Source organism: Montipora foliosa, chromosome 13, assembly GCF_036669935.1.
Source record: "Montipora foliosa isolate CH-2021 chromosome 13, ASM3666993v2, whole genome shotgun sequence".
NCBI classification, from domain to species: domain Eukaryota; kingdom Metazoa; phylum Cnidaria; class Anthozoa; order Scleractinia; family Acroporidae; genus Montipora; species Montipora foliosa.
In genome coordinates, this window is record NC_090881.1 from 41,659,700 (window position 1) to 41,678,156 (window position 18,457).

General features: G+C 37.7%; 1 protein-coding gene across 3 annotated transcripts in view; it reads left to right on the forward strand.

Moving 5' to 3' along the window:
• The window catches only part of LOC137982358 (tyrosine kinase receptor Cad96Ca-like), a 28,180-nt gene that overhangs the window by 6,254 nt on the left and 3,469 nt on the right, over positions 1 to 18,457 (forward strand). For all 3 annotated transcript variants that reach the window (XM_068829458.1, XM_068829459.1, XM_068829460.1), the window contains 14 exons: positions 2,171 to 2,259; positions 8,505 to 8,563; positions 9,592 to 9,794; positions 11,066 to 11,164; positions 12,194 to 12,212; positions 13,543 to 13,585; positions 13,691 to 13,922; positions 14,216 to 14,326; positions 14,779 to 14,969; positions 15,932 to 16,054; positions 16,751 to 16,821; positions 17,267 to 17,307; positions 17,556 to 17,652; positions 18,210 to 18,309. In XM_068829458.1, coding sequence (XP_068685559.1) covers positions 2,171 to 2,259; positions 8,505 to 8,563; positions 9,592 to 9,794; positions 11,066 to 11,164; positions 12,194 to 12,212; positions 13,543 to 13,585; positions 13,691 to 13,922; positions 14,216 to 14,326; positions 14,779 to 14,969; positions 15,932 to 16,054; positions 16,751 to 16,821; positions 17,267 to 17,307; positions 17,556 to 17,652; positions 18,210 to 18,309 — 1,478 coding nt within the window. The remainder of the gene's footprint in view (positions 1 to 2,170; positions 2,260 to 8,504; positions 8,564 to 9,591; positions 9,795 to 11,065; positions 11,165 to 12,193; positions 12,213 to 13,542; positions 13,586 to 13,690; positions 13,923 to 14,215; positions 14,327 to 14,778; positions 14,970 to 15,931; positions 16,055 to 16,750; positions 16,822 to 17,266; positions 17,308 to 17,555; positions 17,653 to 18,209; positions 18,310 to 18,457) is intronic.

Sequence of the window (18,457 nt, forward strand, 5' to 3'; positions counted from 1 at the left end):
AATTCTCAAATGTTTGTTAGTTACAAGCCATTTATGTTTGTTCCCTTTGGCTTAATGGACTAAGATGAAATTTTTGTTTTTCGCTAATCATCTTCGAGTTAAACGATTGGAAAGCGTAAAAAGCAATTTTTAAAGTGTTAGTGTTATATAATGTACAACAAGCCCAGTACCTTCTTTATGTCAGATAGATATCAAAATTGATAACCACTTCCGAATATTTAGTGTCTAAGCTGGTATCTACGATGGCCGATAGGTGACATTTCCAGTTTGTATTTATCTTGAAATAATTGCTTTAACTTCAACCGGATTATTTTCCTTACAAAAACAACAGACAATTTTTCATTTACAGATAGTAATTTTTTTTTATCCTAAGATAATTTTGTCTCGAGATGATATTTCATCCCGAGATAAGTCTGTATCTCGAGATAATTTCATATCCTGAGATATTTTTTTTGGTTCTCGAGATAATTGTTTATCCCAGGATAATTGCTTATTTCAAGATAATAGTCTTCTTCGGAAAATACCATAATACTCTTTGTTTGTCCACCCAAATTTTGCATAAGAATTGTGTTCAGTTTCTCTTGGGACTTACAACAGTCCTAGGAGAAAACAAAAACAATGCATATGCAAAATTTGGGGGGACAAACAAAGAGTATTATGGTATTTTCCGAAGTGGCCTATGTATCTCGAGATATTTACACAAGTGGGGAATTAATTATCCCAAGATTCCTTTGCGAGCTTGTCATACAAGCTCCACGATTGATCAGTCATGGCTTGTTAGAGAAAAGATCATGATAGACCTGCTCTGACTTCCCTACGTGTCTTTGTGGTTGCGACGCTGTAATATGTGCCTTTAAAGTTTTAATCAAACCAGTATGTCTTACTCTTTTTCCTAGTCCTCCAAGGAAATGGTAAGCCGAAGTACCAATTTTGTAAGATTCGTAGGGCAGCGAGTTTTCCATCGATTGCGCTGAAATTTGGCATGTTTACTGGAGAGAAATAGCCCCAGTTTCCCCGAAAATCTCTAGCTTTCTAGCTTTCATGACGCCTACATGACGGACTTTGTGACTCAGGCAATTTGAGCCGATGCGAAGATGAAATTTTCAACCGATCGGGACACAGGCAGCCCAAGCTCTCTTTATGAACCACACAAGGAACACAATATAGCGTTGAATTATAAGGGTTTGTATGCAATTTGCTACAAGATATCCATGGAGGTAGTTATAAGTGGAAATATTCAATAAAAATGGCTTACCTTATTCCATACGTGTGTTGTTTGCTCCTGGTGTCGTTATTTTGCCGATTTAACTTGATTTAAGCGATTTTTTTGAAACCTGGTTTTCCGGAAGGCAATCGGCATTAAGAAAACAAACAAAAAAGACTCACGACAGAATAATACCATTTGTCACAACATATCATCCAGCAGAAAAAAACCTCAAACAACTCTTGATGCAAGAATGGAGTTTAATACACAATCAGCCAATGCTGAAAACATTTGCAAAACGCCTCCTATCATATCATACAGAAGAGGGAAATCACTTAAAGACATATTGGTTTGATCAAAACTTTAAAGGCACATATTACAGCGTCGCAACCACAAAGGCACGTTGGGAAGTCAGAGCAGGTCTGTCATGATCTTTTCTCTAACGAGCCATGACTGATCAATCGTGGAGCTTGTATGACAAGCTCGCAAAGGATTCTTGGGATAATTAATTCACCACGTGTGTAAATTTTGAGAAATTATCTTAGGATATCTCGATATATGAAATTATCTCGAGATATGAATCTATATTGAGATACAGACTTATCTCGAGATAAGCAATCATCCTGGGATAAACAATTATCTCGAAAAACAAAAAATTATCTCAGGATATGAAATTATCTCGAGATACAAACTTATCTCGGAATGAAATATCATCTCAAGGCAAAATTATCTCTGGTTGAAAAAAATTACTATCTCTAAGTGAAAAATTGTCTATGGTTTTTGTGAAGAAAATAATCCATTCGAAGCTAAAGCTTCAGACAATTATTTCAAGATAAATAAAAACTAGAAATTTCACCTACTGGCCACCGTAGGTATCCAATGCATAGTTGCCTTATAATTATAGCAACTGTATTTATAATTATTAGTAGCTTCTTTTTACTTGGCCTTTTTTCGATTTTATCACAGTTATCGGAGGGTATAATATTCACATAAGAATCAGCACAATCGGAGAATGTAAAAACAAAGATTATGTCTGGAAGACGCTTCAGAATGAGGTAATAAAATTAAATATCCCAGTGAATTACGGGATTCGATCGTCATCATTTTAAAGTTTATAGCGCAGCAACCTCGATCGAAGGGTCTCTGTCAATAATGAGAGACACTGTGGTTGAGGCTGATCACGTGACTCCCCTCGACAAACATTTTCTCACTGGGCAAAACAAAACTTTCTTTTCTTTAACTTAAACTTCTCGCAAACTATTACTATCCTTCGTTATCACTCAATTCGACTGCTCACTTGAGTTTGTTCAAATCCGAACCTTCTCACGGGCATACAAAAATTCGATCGACGTGACCATATTTTCTGTTGCGTCCGATCGCTTTGACAACAACTGTTTGCCTTTAACTCGAATTCCATGAATAGTACATTCAATACCTTGCCGTCAAATGCGTTCTGATTCCCTTCCTCGCAATGATGACAACGCCGACAGAGCGCAAAAACCGCTGATTGGCTAGAGAATACTGACGTAAAATGCCTTTTTTCACGTAACTGCGCCTGCGCAAACTCTAAATATTCGAAGTGATCGAGACAGTAATCGGTCGAAGTGGAGAATAACACTCTAGCATTTGTCAAATTTTGTGGAAAGTTAGACGACTCATACCCTGGGTGCCAGAGGAATTTTTTTCAAGGTCGGAGAGAACACTCAGCGATTCTAAATCAACGGTCGAGGACACACGATTGATTACTTCGCAAGTCTGCATGTCAAGTAGCAATGCGTTATCATTTTGTTGGTTTTGGCTACTGTGAATTTTCTTGACATGGGGTGTTGGTCTGCCCCCAGATTATTTAAAAATCTTACAGAAACCAGCGAACTGGCAACGAAATTCTTCTTTGTTCTCGGGAACTACAGGAGCAACTCGGTCTTGATGGACGAAAGGTTTTTGCTTTTGAAAATAAGTTTGGCTAGCCGTTGTACGTTATTGAGGACTGTAACGCGGTCATACAACTTTGATCGTATAAAATCGTCCACTGGGTTTCTTGCTGCAGATGAACTGTGAGTGAACTTCAGCCACAAAGTTGAATTTTCTTAACACCTGGGATTTACAATTTCCACGTCACGTAATCTTGACTGTTGAATGCCATCGATCTGTGCGAGGTTTTTGTTGCTGTTCCTCGCAAATATTTTTGCAGAAACCATTCCAGGAAATCTGCATCAAAGCGTCTTCCACTCAGTGTTTGGCAATATTGTCCTGATCAGTTGTGGAACAGCCCAGAAAAGTACAATACTGTAACAGAGTAACCATATTGGTCAACTTTTTCACATTTATAAATTTACATGTAAGGTTGCAAAACGGCTACAAAAACACATGTGCAGTAAAGCTTTGGAAGCATGCAAACGCTTCAGGTACATTATATAATAATAATAATAATAATAATAATAATAGTAATAAGCCTTACAGCTTTAGTTAGATGCGTACCCCTGACTGAAAATTTGTTAACGCTAAAAATTAGTATGAACCCCAAATAATAATTATTAACAATTATTATTCGCCGAAGGCAAGGTGAATATCGGTTAATAAAAACCGAGATGAAGTTGAGGTTTTTATTCACCAACATTCATAGAGTCTAAGGGAATATCAGAAACAATAATTTAAATTTGCCTGACAATAGTAGCAACTCAATTTCTTAGTAAATAAAGCCATCATGCAAATTGCCTATTACATAGTTGATTATTTGAATAATACACATTTTCTTTAAAACAATTAATTTGTTCGTCTGTCACCTCAACAAAACAGCTTGTGGCTATTTGAAAAACCGCTTAGGTGATTATCACGTAATAATAATCATCTCAATGACAACCAATCAGTGCAGAGAACTTTCAGTAATTATACTAATAAGCATATAATTCCTATAGCACAAGACAATAATGAACAATAATATTATAATTCCATGAGTGCATATTGATATGAGATCAACCACTCAATTATATCCATTAATTATTGTTTTATTAAATTTTCATTTGATTCTTAACATTTGGACAAATTTAAAGCCAATCAGTGTTTACATTGTGGCATGGAAGATATTTTCAAACAGGTCTGGAGAATGTTCACCACCAAAATTTCCCATTTTGTCTGGATCATATAAGTTCTTTCCTCCTTTTGTTTAGTGGTTGACTAGTGACTTGTGAAATTGTATGGTGCACAAGAGAGCTAAATGCAGTGTCTCCTTTAGTTGTAAAACATATATTAAAGGAACACAAATAATATTGTCATTGTTGTTGAGTAATGTTAGGATTTAGTACTGCCAGTGGTATTACAAGTGTCTTTTTTGAGTGGATTCCCCAATTTTCTGCTAACTTGACCCAAACAGATATATATAGGTGGAGAACAAATTCGGGAAAATGAAAGGAAAAAATACTAAACATACATCAGTTGATTATTACAATATACTATTTGTTTTCTTCAATATTATTTGCACTAGAAAGAAAATTAACGACCATAAGAATTTAGTCTGTGAGAAGGAAAAGTTTGTTCTGACTAAAACCTATATTGGAAATTTAGGCATTTGGGGTGCTTTTTCACGGGGTTACATGTGCATGATATTAATTTTTATGTCAGTCCAATATTGTTCTTGAAAACTGTGTTGTCTCTATAACTTTGTCCTTTTTTGTGAAGCATGACATTTTCTTCTCTCAATTCAACATTTGATTTGTGTTGCTGATCTTGTTTTTCCTGCAAAAGTGTGTTATGTTGAATAAAAATTATTTTTGTTATAACTGTTTTTGCCCCCAGTAGCGCATGCTCTCATTGGTTACTTCAAGGTCACATGACATCTAACAATAACACTTTTGCCGTTCAAAAGTCTCTGAGCGCGCAACAGTGCAAAATCTATGGCGTCAGAGGGTAACAGTGCACTGTTGCCCCCAAATGTTGACCGACGACCACCGTTGCTGTTCCCATTGCACGTTTTCCTATTTGTGCTATATAACAAATCACTTAATGACAGGTCTCTCAGGAAACAGTTCATTTTGTTTCCCTCGTCTACGCCTCAGGGAAACATTGGAAATTTTTAGGGAAACAAAATGAACTGTTTCCCTCGGGACCAGTCATTAAGTGTTTACTGTTGGAATAATAGGAAAATTATTGACCTTGGGTGTTCGGTGACACAGCTACATTGTAAAGCATAACCATTATGAAAATGATATCTGTTTTACCTTATTATAGTAAGCTAACTTTTTGGTGTGGTTTTACTCACAGGTCTTGTAATAGGCCAAAAGCAATTTGAGAAATTCATGGGGTTGTGCATCGCGTTCAATGCAGTTTGTTCTGTGCATGTAAATAATAATATGAAATGAAACATGTTTAGTGTGTCACTGATTACAGCCAACAGCCTGTGGCGCTCAATATAATGCTAAGCAGTGTACTGCTGTCAGTGGTGTGTGTGTCCTGGTGAAGGGAGGGGGTTAGTACTGCAAAAGCATTGGCATGTCATTGTCGTAATGAGCTAAACCCAAATACTTACCTTTATGTTTTTTTGTGAAAGTTTTTGTTTTCATTCTCGACTTTTCTCTGCTTAATATCCAGCTCCTGCCTTTGATCCTTGAGGGTTTTCTACCTGTCTGACTAATTCTGTGTAACTTAGTGCTTCAGTTCTCTTGGCAGATTTTTGGCACTGACAAAGAAGGGGCGTAGAATCTATATTGAGGGGTAGGGAAAATTCAATTCAGGGCAGATTATTATTGCAACTATTGTAATGTTATTCCATCACTCACCTTCATTGGTGAAATGTATTCATCCATGTGGCAAATTCTGTAGTCTTTGTGAGCTAGTAGCAAGTGGCCCTCAAATAAAAATTTTCTAGTGTGGTGAACTGCTGGCATCAAAAGCCAAAAAAAGCGCTTTGCACATTGAACTAGAGCACCTTTGCTGACATTTTCAGTCTCTAAATGGAAAAAGCAGCTTACTTTGTTGAATTAACTTAACTCGCCCTTTGCAAAGAGTCCCATAAACTTGAAAAAGCACACAATCCCCCAGCAGTCAGATGTGACAGTTGACATATTTTATTTTTAGTTACACAAAACATAGCAATGAACGTTGTTAAAGGGAAAAAAATAACAGGGTTTGTTGTCAATATTTGCCGCTGTTTTAAATATAACAGGCAGCCGCTCTGTCGCCTTGGCTTATAAAGCGAGAAAACTTACATTGTATTACATGAACAATGCCGACAAGATATTAACTCGAAGTTAAAAACATACATGTACGTTATATGCATTTCAGGACAACATACGACCCCAAAACCTCACAAACTATATCCAGTGGCGTGAAAGTATAAGGCACTGGACTTCGCTTTTCTGTGTAAAACCAGTTACAACTGTGAAGACGAACACTAGCGGTAAAAAAACCTGCTTCTCTTCAAACTTCGATTTGAAAAAGTCTCTCTTGGTGTATGAAATCGGAATTCCACCTTTAAACACCTCTCAAAAATTTTCATATCAACGAAAAAAAAGTCATATTTGATATGTTTCGCGAAAACAATTTACCTCCAACATATCTCTGTTCTAAGCTTAAAGAGTAACCGACCACCTTAAGAAACGCAAAACTCTAAACAACGAACGTCAAATGAAGCTTCGAAACTGGTCAAAAACTCTATTGCTTTAGGCGAACTGGTTTTGGTCCGATCTCTTCCCTGACGGCTCTGAAGCATCGTTGAATGATGGCAGATTCAGATCATCTTTTTGCAAATTTTCTCAGAGAAACGCCAGCGGCGTGACAGCCTCCACAATGACGTGGTGGATTTTGATTTGTCGTCCGCCATTTTGAAAATGGAATGGCGGCAACACAAGTGTGATTCTAGTGCGCATGTCTAGCGGTTTTTGCGCTCTGTCGACAACGCCTACACTGCCAGCCCTTCCCAAACACACATTTTACAATCTTCCAGATTTTGGGAGACACGTGCCAGCCCCAACCAGGGTCTCTTGTCAACGACAATGGAGACCCTGGGAAGGAAGTTGTATAGCGGAGCTCCGCGCGGAGGGCACACGCGCGGAGCACCATGGGTATGAAAATGTGCGAGAAAATTTGGTTTTGGTCACCGTACGACCGTCCACCACTCCAAGTATGCCAATGTGAAACTCTGTGGTGCAACCAGCATTTTTTGGCAGGAACATTGATATTGGACATCTATGTTATGATTAATTGACACCTGTCAAAACAAGGGCTCAAGTTTAAAATTCACCGAGGTCAGCTGTATTTTTTTTTAAGTTGACCTCTGACTAGGTACTGGGTTTTTTATTGGATCGCAAGCCCGAGCCAGGTTAACATATTGTAAGAATAAATAACGCGGGAGCTCCGCTTTTAGGCTTGGTTAAATCTATTTATTAAATTCTCAACCTCGGATAATGCAATTCTCGTGCTCTGATTGGTTCACTCAATCTCGGTTATCAGATCATATACCTTAGTTTAACCTTATATGGTAAATGATTGATCTAAGTGTTGCCAAGCTAAAAGTGTTTTCGCCGGAAAGCGAAATTTCTCTATGAAGAAAGCAAAAAAAAAGTTTTTCTCGACAGCTGGGTTAAATTTCGACGTTTAGAAGTACGCGAAATGGTAAGAAATGTTTTTGTGACTAGCCTGCGTCTGTCTGACCACAAGATGTTACACGGCATCGCATCGGTTCGCATCAAGTTTTTTCGATTTCGGTCAGATTTGCTCGCTTTTTTCGCTCGCATTTCGTACTCTCTAAACTTTTGGAGTTTAAAGGAATTTAATAAAACAATTATTCCATTCGCGCTTGTTGGATACGAGACTGGTTATAACCAACTCGGTGCTGCGTGCCTCGTTGGCTATTTACCATCTCATATCCAACGCGCGCTCATGGAATAATTGTTAAGTATTAAAACATAGCATGAAATGGTTGTGACAAAAGCATGCGGTTAGTAGTTTAATTTTCTCTATGCCATTCTCCAGCCCTTTATTAAATACCTATACACGTTTATACCTGGCCTATTGAGCGTTATTGTTGTTGTGGGTGAAAAAAAAAATGCTAATAATTAGCCTCTGTAATTAGGAGTGTATCTTTCATTTTGTGGTAAGCAATATTACATATCTTTAAAAAAAATTAGCTCGATTACAAATAACTAGTTCAAATCCTGACAAGCCCTTGATGGTTTAAACCAAGTCCATCGTCTTACAAGGGCTAAGTCATAGGCGATCCATTGGTATCAGTTGTCAAGTCTGTTCCTGGCACAGTTAAATTAACGACTATATATTTTACAAAAAATATAAATGGTTATGATTTTAGTTGGCCAAGGTCTTCGACAATACTCAAGGTTACACGGGTGCAGAACTAATAGATGTCAGGTAAGGAAATAGTTGACAGCATTTTACGAAAACTGTCATGTTGGTTATGATTAAACCATGCAATATCACAAGCAAATGGCGAATGTTTTATCTTCTATAAAACAAGATAAAGCATGGTTTATCTTTGGGGTGCAGGGATAGCGTAGTGGTGAGATCACTCGCCCACCAACGTGACACAGGTTCGATGCCCAGACTCGGCGTCAAATGTAGGTTAAGTTTTTTGGTTCTCTACTCTGCTCCTCTCCGGGTACTCCGGTGTTCCCTCCCCTAAAAAAAAAACCAAAACATTTGACTTGATTTGCGTTATTTGTTAATCATTTCAGTTTATAGTGTCCCCAATTAGTGCTCCAGCGCTAGAACGACTAGTCACTTAAATATAGTTCGTTTCCCTTTCTTTTCTTTTCCTTTCCTATACAAGGTGCTAAAAAAGTTTTTCTTCCAAAAATCTAGTGGAAAAATACTTCAGTAGATCACAGTCGTGCCAAAACGTACAGAAAACTGTTGTAAAAGATGGGCAGTTTTTCTTCCTTTAACACAATTTTTTTTTTACCTTGCGATGACTTAGCGTTGCTGTTACGAGTTTTTGTATTATATGTTGTGTAGTTAAAAACGCCCTGTTACTCAATGTGCCTCTCTCTTTTTTGAGATCCATTGCATTGGAATATATGAAGTACTAACGACATGATAATGATGTATGATAATGATGTCACGTTCTGACCTGGACGACTGGATAATATTTAGCACTTATTCGCTGAAGGCGAGGTAAATATCGGTGAATAAAAGCCAAGACGATGTCGAGGTTTTTTATTCACTGATATGCACGGAACCTGATTATGGCGTAATAATCAGATAAACTGGAGCCAATCGACAGAGCAGAGAATGTTCACCTATGTAATTATATTAATAGCACATAGATGGAAAAAATGTGAATGTCATATCGATGGCGCATTCTTGACCACCTGCTGGTAAAAGATGACTTCACTTTAAAATAGCATAATTATACGAATGGTTAACATTTACGGTTATAGATGTGGAAGCCTGATCTTTGAGTTGGTCTTGAGGTTCGACATCGAGGTTGGAGAAGATCATATAATTTCCACAATTCGAGACGCTATTGTGGATGGAACGCTTGGGGAATTAAATGTCAATGCATCGTCAATCATTGGAATTCCACCAGTCAAAAAACCTGGAAACACATCACCCACAACCAAAACTAACCAAAAACCCGAAGGTATGATTTTTTTTAGTGTTACGTTTCAGTTTAGTTCTGTTCTTACGTTGAAATCAGGAGAATATCATGTTTAAACTTTATTTGTAACACACGAAATCTCAGTGGCTTTCTGGGAAGTGAATAAGTCTCCTAGAGTGCAGTTATGAGGCTTTTGCTTTATCGTCCGTTTCCCGAAGTACACGTCATACACCAGATTCCTTTATCTCCTTTTCTTGATATTTTCCAAGCAGTACAAAATACGTATTTTTTATACCTGGACGCAACTTGGGAAAGGGGGGTGGGAGGGTGGGGCGTAATCCCTTATATGGACTATGTAGGTATGTGCGGCCTCAAAGGGTACAGTTTCTTAGCCTTTTGGTCTATAATAGCGTATGATTTCTTCACTCTAGCCTTGAATTGGTTATGTTTTTAGAAGAAGCGTCTTCTTCATCATTAGGAAAGAAGACCATCAACCAAGCCCTTCTCAAATTATTAGGCAAACCTTGTAACAGCTGAGATAGGTCTGAAAATAGGTCGGAAACAGGATAGGGAAAATCTCAGATTTTGGTCTGAAATGGAGTGAGGGTTTCAGGAAGCGGGCCGCACACTCCACCCAGAAAGAGATTGTTTTACATCTGGACGTCTCTCGTTTTATGAGATTTATTTTGCTGACAGGTCTTTGTCAGCAACCTTCAGATTTTGCTACAAGTGCCAATTTCAACATGATAATTTTTACACAACTCAAATTCAATGATAATAGTAATAATGAACAATGATGATGATGATGATGATGATGATGTTAATTATGATGATGATGATATCCTCTTTTCTTGCTTGCATGGTCATGGAAAGGCCCCAAGTTGATTGCAGTACACCTTATTCCAACGGCCGCCATTTTAGTATTCTTTTGTTTGCTTGCAAATTAGCCCTCGTTCCCTCGATTTTAAACTAAAAATTCAACAGAATATTTGCACTTGAAGGAGGCAACAAGGACGGTCAAAAGAAAATATTTTCTCTTGAAAAGGGCTGATTTGTGAACAAGCAAAAGAATACTTAGATGGTGGCCATTTTGGAATAAGGTGAATGTCACATGACTTCACGATTACATAAGTACTCAGTCGCGTGTCCTGCTGGTAACAAATTTAAATAATCAAGATGATTGTCAACAATTTCAGGATTCAACATTATGGGCTGTGATCTTCAGCCCTTTTGGCTCTTTCAAATTATTAATTCATGAACATCTCCTTTTTTGATATTTGAGTCATATGTTTCTGATATATTATCCTTTTCAGTTAAGAAATGTAGCTGCACCATTTTCGTCGTTGTGATTGTTATACTCGTTGCGATTATTGTTGGTCTTACTGTTTGTATTATTTGGCTCCGTACAAGAGGTAACTATCACTTTGTTGATCATCATAAATGTTAATTTGGTTTTTGTGTTTGCTGCCTCCGCCTAAGTGGTCACAGTTATCATAGCAATCCAGTACTGCCAATTTCGACGCAACCACGAAAATTTTGCGTGCTGATCTTCGCGAATAGTATGGTCTTGAATGCGTCACAGAGTTTATGGTCAAAAGTTGTGAAACTTGACTTAGAAGAAGACAACATGGTTTAGTGGTCCTGTTTGAAGAGGGTAAAAAAAGGAAAAGAAAGGTTATGCAGATCTCCTTACAAAATGCAGAACCTTCTCCAGGGCGATTTTACGACCTTAAGTGTTAGCACACTCTGGGTTTGAACTCAAGGTTCAGTGTTCTTTCAACTAAGCCAACTTCCGATGAGAAGGCCTTGTTGTTGGCATTATTGTTCCACTACCCTGTGTGACTTTGTGATCCCGTAAACGTTTCATCCTAAAGAGCAAGCAACCCTGTTTGAGGGGAGAGAAGGAAATTAATATTTTCTTGCCCTCAAGCAGGGAAAACAATGAAAGACTGAAGATTGGTTGCAAGGATATGAGCTAATTAACGTTTTGTAGGTGTTAACCTGGAAGTAAAAATTTCACAGGCATGGGTCTCATGGGTTTCTCTTTTCCCAATATTATATTAACTGTTGTACTCACGACAACTGTTGCAGTATCAAATAAGGTTTGCGAAGTTAGGTTGTTGAAGTTAGAAGTATGACCTCACTTGGAGTGGGACAGTGCTTTTGACTGGGTTTATTTCAAAATAATAAAAAATGTACATGGAAAACTTATTCTTCAAATCCGGTTCCACAAAAGCTTCGAATGCAGACGAGACAAGGTTTGTCCAGAGTATTGTGGTTACAATTATTAACAGGCACGTTTTGTTGACTTTCCGTGGAAGGAAATAAGTTTTAGGTTATTCAGAGTATCCGTGCTCCTGAAGGGTCAATGGAATATGACCATTCCACCATCAGTTTCCCAGTAATTTATTAATATGTTCTTTCTACCATTTGTTTTCCAGGTACTAGAGGACAGAAAAGGTAATCATGAGCTATTTGTCTTTACTGTCGATTCCCAGAGTCGGAGTCATACTACGAAAACCACCGATATGTGGACTGGGTGGGAATTTACGTGTGTCTCCCTCACCCACTTTGGCTTGTAAATAGTTCAAATTCTTAAGAGATACCGGCAGAACTGAGCGCATATGGAAGGCTCTATAATCGTGGAAACGCTGTCGAAGAAGACTTGAAAATGAAGATACAAGACATAATCGAGAAAGGGAGAGACCTCACCACAGGTTTGTTTGTGGGAAGTTTTATCACGACTGCCAAAGAAATCAGAGATAAATTTTGGAAACGTGTTTTCCATTGTTGCGATTGTTTTGTACACCTTAATTTTAAGCCCGTGTTAAAGGAATTTCATCAAAATGCTTAACGAAAGTGGGCGGGGCAGTGACTCGATAATTTTGGCTCATTCCACAGATCGGTGGTTTTCGTAGTATGTGGGTTGAGTTTGTTGGATCTCTACTCTGCACCGACTCGGAAGGGCTTTTCTCTGGGTACTCCGGTTTTCCGCTCTCCTCAAAGACCAACATTTGACTAAATCTGTGTTAATCGTTGATTCAGTTTACAGTGCCCCGAATTGGTGTTCCAGCGCTAGAACGACTACAAACTTAATAAAGTTCCTTTCCTTTCCTTTTCGTTTCACTCCCAATGGCAAATGACTTAATTTCATCAGTACGTCAGTACGTGATACCTTTCTTTCATTAAGAATTTTCAGTGTTTAAAGACTACCAAGACTAATATAGGCCCTTTTCACAGTTAAACATCACATGGGCTGTTTACCTAAAGGTAGATTGCTGTCTGTAAAGAGAATCAGATGTTCAACTTTTTAGACATAATGGGGAAAGTGTGGGTTGTATGGTATTTTATATACTAGTTGTAGAAGTTACACTATTGCTTGTTTTATATAATTTCCAACAAAAATACAGAGGCAGATGCACGCCAATTCGTGGCTTATTGACGATTAAGTTTCATGTTATGATTAGAATTGACTTCAAAAAGTAACCTTAAATGCATCTCCTTGTTTTATTTTCTTTTTAAAATTTTAAAGAAAACGACAACACTCTTAAATTTGCAAAACATGTTTCGACAGAAACTTCTGTCATCTTCAGTTGATAGATTTACAAAGCGTTAGAAGTTGAATTTATAAGTAGGAAAAATGCTAATTACATTAGTAACAACGGAATGTTATTCTTGCTTCCTGTTATTCTGTTATTCCTGTTATTCTGTTATTCTGTTATTCTTTCTTTCTTTCTTTTTTTCTTTTTTTCTTCATTATTTCATTATTTTCCTTCTTTTTTAAATAAAGGGCTTATAAAGAGCCATCACATGACAATGGAACGGAAAACACGGTATACTTCTATGATGAGCATTTTCCTGAGTCTGCTTTTTTCCATTCTTATCGTTTTTCTTTCGAAACGGCGATTATTATTGAACTCTTTAAATTCCTTTTTTAGCCTTCGGTGAAAATGGAAAATGTTGGATACGAACAGCTTACCCTCAATAACTTGCAAGGGTGTCAATACGCGCCTCTTAATCCTTCTACACACTCGTGGGAAATTCCCAGACATCATGTGACCATTGAGAAGATTATTGGAAAAGGTGCTTTTGGTCAAGTTGCCAAGGCAACAGCGGATGGTCTCCGAGGAATGCCTCAGAAAACACTTGTTGCAGTGAAAACGTTGAAAGGTTAGTAGATGCGTCTTCAGACACGATTAAAATTATGGCTGTGTAGTTAAAATTTGTGTGATCATTGCATAAACAATGAACTCTTCTGAAAATGTCCATTGCACAATCTTGCCTTGTTTTGAAAATGGACATAGTTTACTGTGGTTTTCTGTAAATTATTTTTTCATCCTTGCAAGTGGCGATACATGGCGAGAACAATTTCTGAAAGCTTTTTTCCCTGATGGTTCAAGAGGTTGTTCTTGCGAAACGTCAGCCTTTCAAGACGAATTAAGTTCTTTTTCGGTCTTTCGCAGCTGGTGCTCCCGAGTCAGACAAGAAAGACTTATTATCAGAGCTTGAAGTGATGAAGACCTTGAAACCACATCCACATGTTATTAATCTAATAGGCTGCGTAACTCAATCAGGTAAGCTACCAGTACACATCTTGCCGTTCAATGCCATTTTGATGAGGCTGAGTGTAAGATGATGAATTGTGCAGATGGAGGATGTTCTCCATTAAGGGGAATAATCTGGTCTTGCCATAATTCTTCACATCATATTATATCAAAACCGAAATTGACATTTTTTTTTAAAATCCAAAATACTCAGAGCTTTATCAAAGCGTACTTGACTACATTTTAAGGTGTTTCAAAAGTTCTGATAAAAGGTTATTCGCCAAGTCTTCATCTGAGTGGACATTTGTGGTCACTATTTTACTTCGAATGACGTTTTGTCGCCTAGCTAAGAAAAGCTGTTTGAAGGAGGGTCTTTTAAATTTGTATCTTGTCGTATCTCATACTTACGACAGGTAGACAGATTTCTTAAATGCCTTTAACAAATGCATTTAAGGTCTTACAATTCGTCTCGTCATTTTCAGAACCAATATTGGTCTTGATCGAATATGTCCCCTATGGTGATCTACTGGGTTACCTGAGAAAGAGCCGTGGTTTGCAAGACACGTACTACAAAGATCCAGATATCAAACCCCAAACCAGTCTGACATCACAACAGCTGATGAAATTTGCTTGGCAAATCGCTGACGGGATGAAATACCTTTCTTCAAGATCTGTAAGTTAGCTTATCGTTTCAGATTATTACATATCTAGCGAATTATATTTGACCTTAGCAACTATTTTTCTTACAATGAAACTCTCCTGGAAAATTGCCAATGGAATGAAGTGACTTTCTTCGAGAAATTCAATTTTAGTAGTTCAAGGAAAGTACAGCTCTCTGATAACCGTACCAAACTTTAACCATGTAAAAACGTAATCCTTCCTTGTACTTGTACATGTTCATTGCCGTGACTTTAACATCTTCAGTTCCCACGGCTTGCTCCTGTCTGACCTTGTAGCTCAGAGCAGCGGTGATCTAACCCGAAGGTCGTGGGTTCAATTTCAACCCTGGTCAGAGTTTTTCTCTGCCCTTGTGTGGGCCCATTTCTATTAGTGGGGCTAACGCTCACGTGGTTCATACGGGGTACAAAACTAGCACTTCACATTTCACTCTAATCAATTAACCAAAATAGCCTATTCCTGGCTCCCAGATAATCGGGAAAACGAAAACAACCGCGTGTGAAAAGCACGCATTTTTTCTCTTTTCCGACTATCTGGCTATAACCAAAACAACCACGAGGTTTCCCATGAGTAGCGTGACATAACCACTGTTCACATTAAGACTTTCTCTCAACTGCTGTGATTAATTATTACGTTTCCAAGCTATAGGCTACAATGACATAAACCTACTATGCATTCTACTTCTGATTCCCCGTACCAGCATATAGTACTGATAGATCAGCTTTTCTCAAGAATCACGTCTGGCAGACTCAAAGAAATTCCAGTCAATAACAACATTTTAATGTAACGAGCTTACCTTAATTTAAGTAAGTCAATGCTTCCAGGCTGGCTTGACTGGGAAGACGAAAAGAGCCATAATAGTAGTAAAGTTACGAAGGTGATTTTAACGAGTCTTTCTCTGTTCATCCATGGAGCTACAAGTCTTGCTTGCCTCAATAACAACGTGTTCTACCGCAGATTATTCATAGAGATCTGGCCGCTCGAAATGTGCTGGTTGGAGAAAGAGAAAGTTGTAAAGTGACAGACTTTGGAATGGCTAGAGATGTGCAACAGGAAAACATTTATGAAAGGAAGACGAAGGTATAGTGAGCAAAACACAGACTGCATCGCAAAAAGGAACTTGAGTTACTTCCTTTACCCTATTCAATCCAGAAAAGGTAAAAATGTTCATAAGCGAGTAACTTTAAAATGCCCTGTGTTTGTAGCTTCCAAACAGTATGCATGCAATTAAACAAAATGAAAAACTTGCATTGTAGGTAAAACTCTCTTAAAAGTAAAAACAATTGAGTGACTGGTCCGCAGAGGGGGAGATTGAAAAAAGCTTGATCGTGTCCTACGTAAAGAGTACCAAGAACTATTAGAAAACTCACAAGTAAAAGCCGAAAATACCCGACTTTCTAAGAGCTTCCTAGCATTTTTATCCTGAAATACGTAAATTGGGGTATGAATGTTAGGTCTCACATGCGCAGTCCCGGAAACAACATTATGCTCCCGATTTGTAAGGGTCTGAATCCTTGATTTGGAGCACGTTACCAAAATTGATATCGGTCCCAATCTGGTGGTATAAATGAAAAAACTTACCAAAACTCTATTGGCACCATATGGCGGCGATGATAAAGCAAACAATTGAAGAACAACCCAGATACAGATTATTAGAGAACAGAGGAAAAATAAGCAAAGAATGCTAATATATATTTTTTCTTCTTTCAGCATGAGGCCATTATCTTTATGAATGACGATTAATAGTTAAGATGATTTTTTTCCTTTACACACTAGGGCCGCCTGCCTGTAAAATGGACGGCATACGAAGCGCTTACGTATGGAACCTACACAACCAAGAGTGATGTGTAAGTTCTCGCACTCACACCATCGCGTCATTTATACACTCACGCATGCTCAAAAATTTTCTTGCAGTGATTTTGCGGCTTGTTACACGAAAAATGCACACCTTCTGTAGAGGAAATAAAGCAAAGTGTTTTTCTTTTTTAATAATCTGTTTCATTTTACAGTGTATTACTAACCATTTACTACCCGAGCGGGATAAGCCGTACAAAAAATGTTCAAAAGAAAGAATATATATATATATATTTTTGATTTAAAACCGTATTCAAGGAGCATTAAAATGATATTAATTTCATTAACTAGCATAAATACTGAAGAAATAACAATGTGTGTACCCTTCAGAATCTTCATAAGAGCTAAAACGAAGAAAGGCAGGGTTTATGAAGTGAATGATGCTAGCACATTAAATATCTTATTCTTGTCTTTTTTTTTTCTTTTTTTTTTTTATAGATGGAGCTTTGGAGTTCTTCTTTACGAAATTTTCACCATAGGTAAGCCTATCACTAAGGTTATTGCTAAATTGCGGCTAAGATCATCTACCTCACTAATGGCATTTAAAATTGAGAAAACTATATTATGGAGAGATAATAATTTGGGGCTTTACGATATATAGGACCAAATTTAATCAGGGATTGCATATTATAATATAGATCTCAATAATGGGGAGCAGATGGTTTATCCTATTTTCAGAATGTTCACCATGACAAATGTTTGCAAGATGTTTTTTTTTTCTTTGAAGGTGGGTCACCATATCCCCGGATGGATGGCAGAAAAATTGCAAATTTGCTTCAAGAAGGATACAGGATGCCCAAACCACAACATGTGGACAATGAATTGTAACTATAACCCTTGCTTTTTGAAATTTTCTGCTTTGATTGTTGCTCAATAACCATCCGTTCTCATGCAGGAAGGATCATAACAGTAGCCTTTGATTGCTTATAACAAAACCATATCCTTTCGCCACTTTCATTTCAAGGAGATCATCGTGAAAAACTGAGCGAGCTTCCTACTATATCGGTTGAAAAGGTCGAACGATAATACGAATGTAGATAAAAACGGTTTGTCAAAATCTCCAGAAAGTTTCAGAAACCGCGACGGCTACGCCGATGAAAACGTCACTTCAAAATACAACTTTTACCAATCTTAAGTATTCGTGATTTCGTCTTGTTTGCGTTGTGCAATACGAGCGAATTATCCTTTAACGAAATTGGTACGGACGGATTTGAAGTTCAAGTTGCCTGTTATGACGAGTACAGGAAAGAAGTGTACAAAAATGCGTGCCGCACGTGCAGCACGATCAGTTAACCAATAATATCACTGATTTTTGGCGTTTTCGTTGCCGTAGCCGTCGCAGTTTCTTAGATTAAACTCCTTTCTGTTTTATTCCTTGCAGGTACAAAATAATGATGTCTTGTTGGTTGGAAGACCCCAATGCCAGACCAACATTCCTTAATTTGAAAGACAAGCTGAAAAAGATGGAAAATCAGCATAAGGTGTGGATCGAAGTGAAGCACTAAGTATTAAGAAAAGTAACTCAAATTAAAAGATCAACTTATCTACATATTATCATCTTTAGCAGGCTCAAACCATTTCCAATACTTTCAAGAAACTGTGCTATTCTAAGGACTGACTCCGTAGCGC